The sequence below is a fragment of the Hipposideros armiger genome, unplaced genomic scaffold, assembly GCF_001890085.2.
Source record: "Hipposideros armiger isolate ML-2016 unplaced genomic scaffold, ASM189008v1 scaffold_126, whole genome shotgun sequence".
NCBI lineage: Eukaryota > Metazoa > Chordata > Mammalia > Chiroptera > Hipposideridae > Hipposideros > Hipposideros armiger.
In genome coordinates this window covers 1,068,746-1,080,645 of record NW_017731476.1, presented here as the reverse complement: position 1 = coordinate 1,080,645, position 11,900 = coordinate 1,068,746, and the positions used below count along the sequence as shown (strand labels likewise).

General features: G+C 56.9%; 1 protein-coding gene across 1 annotated transcript in view; it reads left to right on the top strand.

The window, feature by feature from the left end:
- KATNIP (katanin interacting protein) overlaps positions 1-11,304 on the top strand; it is a 189,836-nt gene extending 178,532 nt beyond the window's left edge. The window contains exons 21-28 of the mRNA XM_019648445.1: positions 1,332-1,489; positions 2,982-3,046; positions 4,142-4,252; positions 5,942-6,081; positions 7,782-7,883; positions 8,430-8,590; positions 8,703-8,794; positions 9,379-11,304. Of these exons, the coding sequence (XP_019503990.1) occupies positions 1,332-1,489; positions 2,982-3,046; positions 4,142-4,252; positions 5,942-6,081; positions 7,782-7,883; positions 8,430-8,590; positions 8,703-8,794; positions 9,379-9,437 (888 nt within the window). The 3' untranslated portion in view covers positions 9,438-11,304. The remainder of the gene's footprint in view (positions 1-1,331; positions 1,490-2,981; positions 3,047-4,141; positions 4,253-5,941; positions 6,082-7,781; positions 7,884-8,429; positions 8,591-8,702; positions 8,795-9,378) is intronic.
- Positions 11,305-11,900: the final 596 nt, after the last annotated feature.

The window sequence follows — 11,900 nt, the reverse complement described above, 5'->3', positions numbered from 1 at the left end:
GTTCCTGGTGGGCTTCATGGGGCCTGGCACTTCCCTGGACCCTCGTCCCAGCCTCTGGGGGGCAGGTGTTATTACCCACATCTTTCAGGGTGTCAAAAAGTGAGGTTCAGAAAGAGCCAGTCACTCATGTGGGGTCCCACAGTGAGAGCCCCAGTCCACATCTGCCCGGCTTGGGGCCCACACGCTAAGCCCCATGCTACGTTCTCCTGCTGGGTGGAAAAATGCAGGAGCCTTTATTGGAAAGTGGAAAGGAGCATCAGAAACGCCCTTTTGCATGGGCTTTTCTGACCTGTTACGATGAACCATGAAACACACCGCCTACTCCACAGAAGTGATGACGATGAGGGCGCCTGAGCACAGCAGTGCAGTTAGGGCTCTGGGGTCACAGGCCCTGGGTCTGAGTCTCTGCCTGACTCTTACCAGCCGTGTGACCTTCAGAACGTGGTCTGTTTTTCCCTGGCCTCAGTTTCCTCATCTGTAAAATCACAAGGAGGGTGGTACCTGCGTTGGGAGGTAGCTGTCACCCCTTGTCACATGAAAGTTGACACAGCCAGGCCTTGACCTCAGATCCTGAGAGCCCGGACCTGGGCTCCCCCCACGTACTGTGCCAGGGCCTGTGGGGCCTGGAGTTGGTACCTCCAGCCCCCAGGCATGCTCCTTCCAGAGCTGCGGCTTCTCTTAGTGTACAGCTTACAGACCCTCCCCGGGCCGCCCTGTGTCTGTAAGTGCGCTCTTAGGTTCAGCACGTTTAAAAAGTCAGAGCTATGAGAAGGGAGAACCGGAAGTACTAGGTCGGGGGTGAGGCATGAGCCCGGGCTCGAGGAAGGAGCAAGTACACTTATCGGGCATATATTTTGTGCCAGGCACTGCTCTGTTCCAAATGCTTTCCCTGAGTTATTATTGAGCCCATTTAACAGATGAGGAGACTGAGGCATGGATAAGTTAAGGAAATTACATAGCTAACAATGGTGGATGTCAGAGCACCTGAGTCCATGCCCTTGACCGCCATGTTGCGCCACCTGAGGCCACTGCAGCCGAGTGGAGTGGAGCATGTCTGTACCTGTCCACTGAGGTAGGAGCCTCACCTGCCTGGTCCCCTGCTGTCTGCCCAGCGCCTAGCACAGAGTAGGGATGATGCTGGAAAGTGTACCCAGCCAGGTGAACCTGGTCTGGGAGAAAGGACAGACGGCACTGTTTCTCAGGCTGGGCGCTCTGAGGCCTCTCCATCCGTCGCACATGCCAGCGGCCAGCAGCACCGGCCGCATCAGCACACACGGCTGCCCTCCCCGCTGGCTTCTTTCTTCAGGAATGTTATTCCTTTTGTTTGCTAGGCCAAAATCGTCCATGTCTCCCTGGACAGCCTGTGCATCTCCCCTCCAGAGGGCTTTCTCATCCGGAAGGGGCCGGGCAACTGCCACTTTGATTTTGCTCAAGAAATCCTCTTTGTGGACTATCTACAGGCTCCACTGCTGCCCCAGCCGGCGCACAGGTGAGGGGGCGCCATGTCCGTCCCGCCCACGCACGTCTTTTCCCCCAGTCCTAGGGCCTTGGATCAGCCACGCTCTGAAGTGTCCACCTGAAGCGTTTTGAAATGGTGATCAAACACATTGCTTTTTAACTCGGCTGTTTCTAAAGCTCAGCCAAGGCTCTCGGGAGCCTGTGGGATAGAGGGATAGACCCACCTTGTCTCCGTGTTTGGGTTTCTCACCGTCTGGAGTGTTTGAGCTTTTTAAATGCTTCAGTTACGATTCCTGCTGGGAAAAGCGGATCCTGGCTGCCCGAGTCCAAAAAAATGCCCGCTAGCTTGTTCTGGGAAGGGCCTTCCTTTTCTTGTTTCTGTGTTCCTGATGTAGAAACATCCGAAGAGAAAAATAGGGCCAAACATGGCGTGGATTCCTGGGGATTTCTTGGCCCCAGTCTCAGCTGCGTTCAGTTCATAACAATTTGTAAATGCCACATTAAGGTCACTCATTTAAACCCCCTGATGTCCAAGCGCCAGAGGCCAAGCTCTGGAAATGAAATGAGTTTCTTTCCGCTGTAGCTGGGATCGCTTCTTGGGCTGGTCACCGGGAACAGTCACTTAATTAGAACATTGCCCTTGAAATTGAAGGGAACCAGGCCAGGGCTGGAGAGCGAGCACTGGCTGCAGACCAGGGAGAGAAGCCCGTGGGGAGGAATGTGGAGGAGGACAGAGCTCTTCCAAGTGCCTGCTTTGTGCCAGATGCTGTGCTTTCATTCAAGTGGGGATTATTGTGCCCATTTTACAGATGTGGGAACTGAGGCCCTGGCTAGTGAAGCCACTTGCTCAGGATCAGGAAACCAGTGCCTTCATGGCACCCCCCCACCTTCCAGCCTCCTCTCCCTGCCCTCCTCTCACCCCACCCCATCCGTACTCAGCTGCTCTGGCCAACCCCCCACCCCCACCCCTTCCCACCTCAGGGCCTTTGCTCTGGCTACTCCTGTGCTTGGGAGGCTTGGCTCTGACTCTTGACGTGGCTGTGTCCCCCTTAGCTCAGAGGCGGCCTTGCCACCCCCGCCCAGCACTCCACCCCATTGCCTCATCACGGGGCTCATTCAGCTCTTAGCACAACGTGGACTTGCCCTGTTCGCAAAGGGGCAATAGAGGGGAGGTTAAGAGACAACCTCGGGTGACCTTCCAGGCCTGCCTCCGACTAGCTGTGTGACCTTGAGCAAGTGACTTCATGTCTCTGTACTCCAACTCTCTCGTTCACAACCCAGAGAGATAAGAGCACCCACCTCCCAGGGTAGTTTTGGGTACAGAAGGGTCCATCCCGGTGAAGCCCGAGACTGCTGTGCTGGCCTTGGCTATGACTGAACCCCGCCTCCCAGCACAGTGGGAGCTCCCCACTGCCCCCCAGGGAACACTATCCACCTTATGTCCTCAGAGTCCCCAGGGAATCACTGACCAGCAATTCCGGCCACTGCGATCTGCTCACTGGTGCTGTTTTGTGTTTCCTTAGGCTCGACACGAAAAGCCTGGAGCGGGCGAGCATGGAGTACGAGGCACCCCTGATGCCCTGTGGCTGTATCTTTCCCCCCACCCCCCACCCCGCATGTCCTGGGCTCACAACCAGGCCTGGGACCCAGGGAGAGGGCGCCTAGGTTTCCTGTGAAAGGATCCCGGGTCCTCGGACACACTGGTGCCTCGGGCATAGCTGGAAGGGGCCAGAGGAGCTGGAACTGACCCCCCGGATCAAGCCTGGGGGCTGTCCCTGGTTCCAGGCAGGGAGGGAGGTGAAAAGAAAAGGAACAGTATCTCAAATTTACTGACCCCCGCTGCAGCCCGGCACTGTTCACAATGGCTGCCTGCATCAACTCGCTGTATTAGCCCATGTTGTGGGTACTGCTCCCATCCCCAGTTCACAAGCTGGGGAAACTGAGGCACAGAGAGGCCAAGTAACCTGCCCAAGGCCGCATAGCTAGGAAGGGACAAGGCTGGGTTAGTGACACAGGCAGCCTGGCTCGCTCTCTAGGCAATCTCCTGGAAGAACTGCCTCTGGCTGTGGTATCCCCTGGAAGCCGCCCTGTCACTCGTTAGCTTTCCTGCCTTGTCAGCTCCTGGGAATGCTGGGAGCAAGTGGGGGGCAAGGCTGAGGAAGGGCTTGATGCCTGGTTGTCAGCAATGGGGGGTCACCCACCACAGCCCATCCCTCCCGATGCTGCAAAGATCATGTGTCCCAACAGCCCGCACACTTGGAATGGATGGAGGAGGGAATAGGTACCCTGGTCTTGTCATTTTACAACCAGGGAAACTGGGGCATGAGACAGTTTGAGGCCTGGTCAGTTTGTTCAGCACCATACAATGAGTTTGTGACACACGTGTCCCCATCCTGCGAGCTCCCTGCACACCATCCCCTGCTGTCTCCTGGGCCTGGAAAAAGGTTTTCAGTCTCAACACACACACACACACACACACACACACACACCCCTTAAATTAAAACCTGATGCCACATATTTTGTTAGGTTTCAGTCTCAGTAAGGCCAAGAAAATCAATTTTTTTCTCTTGTTCATCTCTCTCTGTAAACCAAAAAAAAAATTCACATCCCTGTGTTGCCTTTGTCATCGTTTTACTTTGTTCTCAGAAAATTAAGGCTGTTTTTCCTTAACAACCTGTCCCAGTCATTTTTCAGTTTCAGCTGCTGACCAGCTGGGGCGACCCCTATTACATCGGCCTCACGGGCCTGGAGCTGTTCGACGAGCGGGGAGAGAAGATTCCTCTGTCAGAAAACAGTATCCTTTCCAGGCGGAAGGGGCACCAGCCCGTCTGCGGGGGGCCTGGGGGACCCCAGGAAGGACAGGGAAATGACCCCATAGGAAGCAGACCTGGGATTAAAAATGCCACATGCTCTGCTTCCAGTCAGATGCTGGCCCTTGGGGGGTGCGCAGAGCAGTGAGCAGCAGGCAGCCATGTCTGACCAGGGATCCAGAACAGGGGTTCCACAAAACAGAGGGTCCTGTGGTCCAGGGAGTGGGGAGAGGCTACCAGCTGCAGTCCCCCTTGGAGAACCACGGTCATGTTGGAGTTCTAAAGGCCCTGACAAAGCCTGCAGGGAACCACCTGTTACACTGTTCAACTCAGTGTGTCCTGGCTTTTAATTCTTTTAAATTAGTTGCTGATATATATTTTTTTAAATCGGGTTTCACACGAAAGCCCCCATCTTAGCTTCTCCTGAGAACGTAGCAATCTGAGGCCACAGTCACACACAGCGACGATGGCCGGACCTGAATATCTGCCGCCCTTTTCCCCCAAGGCGTCCTTCTCATTTGACCTCAGCCCTCACTCACTGTTCACCACCCAGCCCCCAAAACCCAGTGTTAGTATTTGCTGAAGGGTCACTCTGCATGCACTGGGCCAGGCTCGTCGCATAGGCAGCCTCTCATCTGCCCTCACAACAACCTAGCAAAGTCAGTGCTGTTGTTATCCCCATTTTACAGGTGAGGAACTGAGACAGAGAGGTTGAGTAACTTGCCCAAGGTTGCACAGCCAGCAAGTGTTAGAGTTGGGATTCTGGCTCTAGAGACCATGCTCGTGACCTCTGAGCTGTCTTTGATGTCACCTGCCTGGCCCCTCTGGGCTCTCAACCTGTGATCCCCCCGACCCAGCACAGTTAGGGACCTGCCCGAGCAGGTCAAACCCCAAAGCCTCCTGGCATCTTTCTGGGGTCCCCGGGCTCCAGTTGGGTCCTGTTCTGCCTTCCCCTGGTGACACGATCCTCCTCCCCTGGGATAAATGACTCTTAGTGGTTTGGGCTTTTCACTGATTCCAATAGCATGCATGTCCAGTGGCCTCTGATATCCTCCGGTTCTGGGATGTAGAGATTTTTGTACCCATTTTACAGATGAGAAAATAGAGACATCCTGTGACTTGCCAAGACCTCACAGGTCAGAATGGCAGAGCCAGAGCTGGAACCCACTTCTCTCACGTTAATAGACTCACGTTAATGTCCATCCATTGAGGAGCCGTAGCTGGGTCAGGTTCCTCCAGTCCTTCCGGTCTTGAGGGGCCCTCACATGCCAAGGCAGAGTCCAGCCATGACCTTGCGAAAGAAACCCTTTGCAGAGTTTGCCCTCCATGCTCCAAAGTGTCAGCCGCATATCTCCCCAGCGGCTCCGTGACACTCCTCCTTTCCAGCCATCTGTCTGCAGTGTTTCCTCCACTTTCCTTAGAACTGGCCGCCCTGCCTCACATTCACCCCCACGCCCCTCGGCCTCCATCTCTCGTTTCCCCCAGAACATGTCTAATTTGGCTGTCATTTCTCTGGCTGCCCAAAACAGCAGACAGCTGCGCTGCCTGCCAGCCGCGCCAGGCTCCATGTCCCCCGAGCCCCGCAGTCCGTGTGACAGAGGCTGACGGCCGCGAGAGGGGCACATGGTGTGAGCACACTGCTTTGAGTTATGGCAGCTTAGAGGCCTCTTCAGATATCGCCGCCTTCCCCGACAGCGTGAACTCCCTGGAGGGCGTGTGTGGGGATGTGCGGACCCCCGACAAGCTCATCGACCAAGTGAATGACACCAGTGACGGCAGGCACATGTGGCTGGCTCCCATCCTGCCGGGCCTGGTGGGTTCCCAGAGGCCCTCAGCCGGGGGTGGGCAGGGGAGCTTGGTCCCTCATCTCAAAAGTGTCTTTCTGCCAGGCCAAGTGACTCTTGAATGAGTCAAAATGCCCGGGAGCTTTCAGGGAGGTTCAGGTCTTTGCCACCAGCTCTTCTGGGACAGCAGTTCTTTCTCTTTGCTCTGGGGGTGCTTATTACAGGGGGCATCGGGTAAAGCGACCCCTGGGACTCTGAAAGCAGGAGCCCCCAGTGTAGCAGGCCTGGGGCCCAGGACATCCATGGCCGCTGTGGGCATCGCTCCCGGCTTCTCTTTCCTGCATGTGCTTCTCTCTGCAGCCCACTCGGCCCCACCGTTTCCCATTCACTCTGCTCCCTCCTTACGTCACCAGGCACTTGTCCCCAGGTGTGCCTTCTCTCTGCCAACAAACTGACTCAGTTTCCCCAGTCTCAGACCTGCCGTTGGTCCTGCTTATCTTTTTTCTCTAAGGCCTGATGGTGAGCTTAGGGCTGGCCTCTGCCCACCTGGGCCCTGTGGATGGAGGTAGAGAGTGAGGTAGAGAAGCCACGAGATGGGACAGGTGGGTTTAATACCCACCAGCCTCCCAGCCACGGGGCCAGAGGCCTCGGTCAGGATGTGCAGCAGCCTGGGGCACCCGTGTGACCACTGAGGGTCCCCATTTCCACTCAATTTAAAAGAATTAAATGAAAGGATAAGGGGCTATATTTTCCTCTCAAAACACAGGAAGGGCAACTTCAGCAGTTCTGTGCTGGAGGTTTTCCAAGGACCCTCCCCCTGAGTTTCCTCCCCCCCCCACCCCCCATCAGGGTCCATCAGCTTTCCCTGGGCGGAGGCCAGCCCTCCAGCCCCAACCCCACCTCTGCAAGGGGGAGTCCATAGGCCTACCAGCCCTCAGAGGCGGGCCACACGCTCAGGGTCCCCATGGCAGTCCAGCCTGCCTGCCATCATCTCGGGGTGCTTGGGGCAGCCTGAAGATGGCCACAGGCTGAGAGCCAGGGCAGAGCTGAGGCAAAACTCAGCCCATGGTCAGCACTGAAGGCTTGTTGCTTCATTCTGTCTTGCAAGGGGCACCCTAATATTTAAGACTCTTTTTTGGGGAGGGAGGATGGGAGGCTGTTGGGTCCCACTTCACTAGCTGATGCTGCCACCGACCTGGACCACCCCCTCCCCCCGCCCTCCTGGCAGAGATTCAAGGACTCAAGGACATGCTGCAAATTACCCAGCAGTGCCTTTTAGGCCTGTCAGCCGTGCTTTCAAGATTGGGGAAAGGACAAACAGGGGTCACTGACTGCTGGGGGCTCCTTGACTCGGGAGTTTCAGCCTGTCCCCTTGGCCCACGATGCCCCAGACTGTGCTTCTGGCCTGACCTGGGGGAAAGGGAAGGGCGCACGCACCCAGCTCTCCACGGGTATTGAAATGGGGGCCACGCCAGGCCCAAGAAAGCAGGCCCTCCAAGAGCCAGCTCAGCGGTTTGTTAAAGGCAGCCACACGTGAGCTGACTCACGATGGGCTTCGCGCAGATGAAAGCCAGCTTGAACCCCCTGCCCCCAGCCCTGAGCAGCCCGGGCTGGCTCACGTGAGCGCACCGCCTCAGGCGCTCCTCCCCACCACGCCTGACAGCTCCCGCCCAGCCCAGCGTCTCTGTTTGCAAACAGGCCTGTTTTAATTAGTGCTTCTCTCTGACAGGTGAACCGGGTTTATGTGATTTTCGATCTGCCTACCACGGTGTCAATGATCAAACTGTGGAATTACGCGAAAACGCCCCAACGAGGGGTGAAGGAATTTGGTGTAAGTACTTATTAGCTGGGGGGTTTTTTGTTTTTTTTTTTAAGATTATCATGCTCACTGGTAATTAGGCCGCCAGCAGTTATCATTTGTCACAGTTTGATTGACTTCTCTCTGTTGAAACCTTAGACACAAATTCCCGGTCTTCCACGCAGGGAAATTTGCCATCCAGCTGTGAATTCAAACCTCCTGGAGCGATTTGAATCATCGCCCTGAAAACACAGTGGCTTTTCTTTCCTCTTCTCGAATCATAGTGGTTTAGGGAGTTCTTCATTCCAGGGGGGGCGACTGGGTTGGGGAGCATGGGGACCCCGGTGGCCTCCCAGCTCTGCCTCCCAGGATAAAGCTTATTTCAGTCCCTTGAGCCTTAGCGTTCTCATCTGCAACCTGGAGCTGAGAGCCTGTGCCTTCCCCATGGCTGTGACCATGTCAAATCCTAACCCAGACAGGGCACCTATGCGCGAGGCTCTGCGCTGGGATGAGCTGTGCGCAAAGCCACGTATGGGAAGGGGGCGGGGCCTCCTCAAAGCCCCGCCTATATCTCTTCAGCTTCTAGTGGACGACCTGCTGGTGTACAACGGGATCCTGGCCATGGTTGGCCACCTGGTTGGGGGCATCCTGCCCACGTGCGAACCCACAGTGCCCCACCACACCATCCTCTTCACCGAGGACACGGACATTTGCCAGCAGGAGAAACACACCGCCGTCAGGTGCGCCCCGAGTCCCGCCCCATGACCACCCCGCACCCCCCAGCCCTGACGGGACGGATAGCAGGGACACGTGGCCCGGGCCTGACGGGGGTCTCCGTCTCCTCCCTCCCAGCTGCAGGCAGGTGGAGGACCAGGATGTCCAGATGATGAATGAAAACCAAATAATTACCAACTCGAAAAGGAAGCAGAGGGCCGTGGACCCAGGTCAGCTCCCGCGCCCTGCGCCGAGCGCCCCCCTCAGGAATCGGGGCCGAATAGAGGAGCTGGCAGCATCACACCTCTTGCCCCTGCCCACCCTCAGGCCCCTTTTCTTCACCCGGGAGCCTGCTTGAGGCTGAGGAGGGGCCGATGCGGGCAGAACCCGGAGCCATGTGCCCCCTTCCTCCCACAGGCCCCCTCCCTGGTGGCCTGGTGCCGCTCCGGAAGCCAGGCCTCCCTCCTTACGAGGGAGAAGCCCGTTGAGGGCAGAAGCATGTTATCAGAGGCGGTGCCCAGGGCCGGGGGAAGCCAGGAGCGTATGCACAGGACGAGGGCTTCCCAGAGGAGGTTCGATATGAGCTGCATGGAGTTGGCCTGGCAGAGGGAACCGCGTGGGCGGAGGCCGGCTCCAGGCAGAGGGGGTGGGTCAGTGTGCCAGTGGGTCAGGCTGCTGGGAGCCACAGGTGGGGGCCAGGTCCACAAGGGCCTGATGGCAACCCAGACATTTGGATTTCAGCCTGAGGGCGAGCAGCAGCCCCCCAGGGGTGAGGCTGGTAACACCGAGCCCTTTGTGCTCTCTCCCCCAACAGCCTTACGCCCCAAAACCTGCATAAGTGAGAAGGAGACAGTGAGACGATGGTGGTGCTGACCGGGGAAAGAGGAAGATGGAACTGGTCCTCGCAGCCAGCGTGGGGCTCCGCCACTGGCCGCCACTCAGCATCCGTGCCCCCGCCCTCAGTCCTCAGTGGCCAGCCCAGACCCAGGGGCTAGAAGAGAACTGTGGTGTGAAGGGGAGCCCGCTGGGGAAAAGGGACTTGAGGGGTGGGCGACCTTGGAAAAGACAGCAGTTCCGGGCGGGAGGGTCCAAGGCTGCTGCTATGGACCTGCCACCCTATCCAGCAGGGAGCCCGGGACACCCCGCTTGGTGCGTCTCCCATAAGATCCAGCAAAGGAGGGCTGGTGTCCACTCAGGCCTATCATAGGTTGCCCGCTTCGGGCCTGGGCAGGGAGATAGTTGGAGAGGCCTCCCATCCAGCCCGGAGCCTGGCTGAGAGGGCAGGGGGACCAGGCCTCAAACACAGGGTGTGCTGGGGGGGCTCCGCCTTCAGAGACCCAAGCTGAGGCGCCAGCTCACCCTCCCCTACCCTCACACACACGGGCCTCATTTGGGGGCTGGCGGGGCTACCTGAGAGGGTGGGACCCCCAGTGTCTAACAACGATTGCTGCAACTCCCTCCCCCATCCCAGACCTGCTGCTCCTGCAGGGGCCGCTGTCCGCTTGTCAAGCCTGAGAAGGGACTGGCCTAGGGCATGTGTCCTGCTGAGGAAAGCAAGGGAGATTGCCCACCCACTGTCCGGAGCGGGGCTCACCCTGGCATGCCGGCACTGTCTCTGAGGCATTGCCAGGCCCAGACAGGACCACAGGTGGGCAGCTTCAAACCCCAGAGGGCCCATCCAGATGTCCCCTGGCTGCAGGGGAGGCAGAGAACCAGCTCCACGACCCCACCCTCAGCCCCAGAGGCAGCCCTTCCTTCCACTCAGACTCTGGAGGGAGGCGGCCCTCAAGGCACTCCCTGCCGCGTCCCTGGGGTTGACAGCAGGCTTTTCTTGCTTTCTCCTTTTTGTCCACATCTGTGCCCTTTGCCCTTGGAGTCCTGCAGTGAGGTTCTGGCTGCCCAGGCCCCACCCCTTCTCCCTCTCCCAGCAGCTTCCCAGCAAGTTGGAAAGGTGCCTCGCACCCCCAGCCGAGTGAAGCCCGGAACGCATCTATTTCCATCTATGTAACAAGCTCAGATCAGGGACCTAATTGGTTTCCCAGTGGTGGGTAATTTCTTGTCCCGATATTAATCCGCTGTTTTCCTGGCGCCCGGCCCGGCCCGGCCCGCTGCGATACTGTACTCCAGGACTTTCCTATGCGCCCCAGAGCCCTGCAAACGTTTTATGAGCTTTGCAGCCTCCTCATGCACGAGGGCAGCTGTGCAAATGTGCTTTTCATTTGGAGCGTGGGGTCGATGTGAATATCAGGAATTGTTTCTTCCTAAAAAGATCCATCATTTCTATAATTTCCAAGCCCCTGCTTCTCTGCTCACCTCCCAGATGTGACAAGCTCCCCCAAGGCACCCGGGCTCCCAGGAGAGCTGACTTGGGGGTGGGGGTGGGGGGCCTGATCACACCAGCCCTTCGGAACCAACACCAGTGCGGTGGCTTTCAAGGGAGCCCAGCTGTCCATTCCCACCCAAGGCACGAGTGCTGGTCACGTTTGTTGGGGAGAGTGCACGGATGCCGAGCCCATGCGCTCCTGGAATCTCAGCAGATATTTATAATATTGTATGTACCCTGCAATTTAGGAGGAAAGAAAGGCTGTACAGCTATTAACTCTAAAATAAATTTCTATTTTTTTTTCAATTGCAAAATCAGTAGAAGATGTTATTAAGAATAGAGTTTGAGGGCCGGCCGAGTGGCGCGTTGGTTAAGAGCTGGCTTGGGACTCCAGAGGGCCCCAGTTCGGATCCCACATATGAGGGCCAGTGACACTGCCCTCNTTGTTCAGCATCTTAGCTGTAGAGGGCAGTGTCACTGGCCCTCATATGTGGGATCCGAACCAGGGCCCTCTGGCGTCCCAAACCAGTTCTTAACCATCGCGCCACTTGGCCGGCCCTAACTTTTGTTTTTTTTGTTTTGTTTTGTTTTATTGGGGCACAGCCATGGTCATTGGTTACACATTGCTTTCACGCTACAATGGCACAGTTGACTCTTAGGGAGGGCACAGCTCACAGTGGCCCATGTGGGGATCGAACCGGCAACCTTGGTATTATCAGCATCATGCTCTAACCAACTGAGCTAACTGATCACCCCCACCTGTTTTGAGACCTCTTAGGGTATCTTTTCTCTTTCTCATATAAATAAGATTATGATGAATATCTTGGTGCTGATAGCCTTTCCCACATGTTGAATACATTTTCCTGAGGGGGGAAAAAAATCCAGAAATGGGATCAGTGGGTTAAAGGGTCCTGAAAAGTGACACAGTCCCTCGTCCCGCCCACCCCCTGCCTTTAAAAAAAACTGGTGACTGCTTCATCGCACCTTAAACAGCATAGACAGTTATTTTTTCC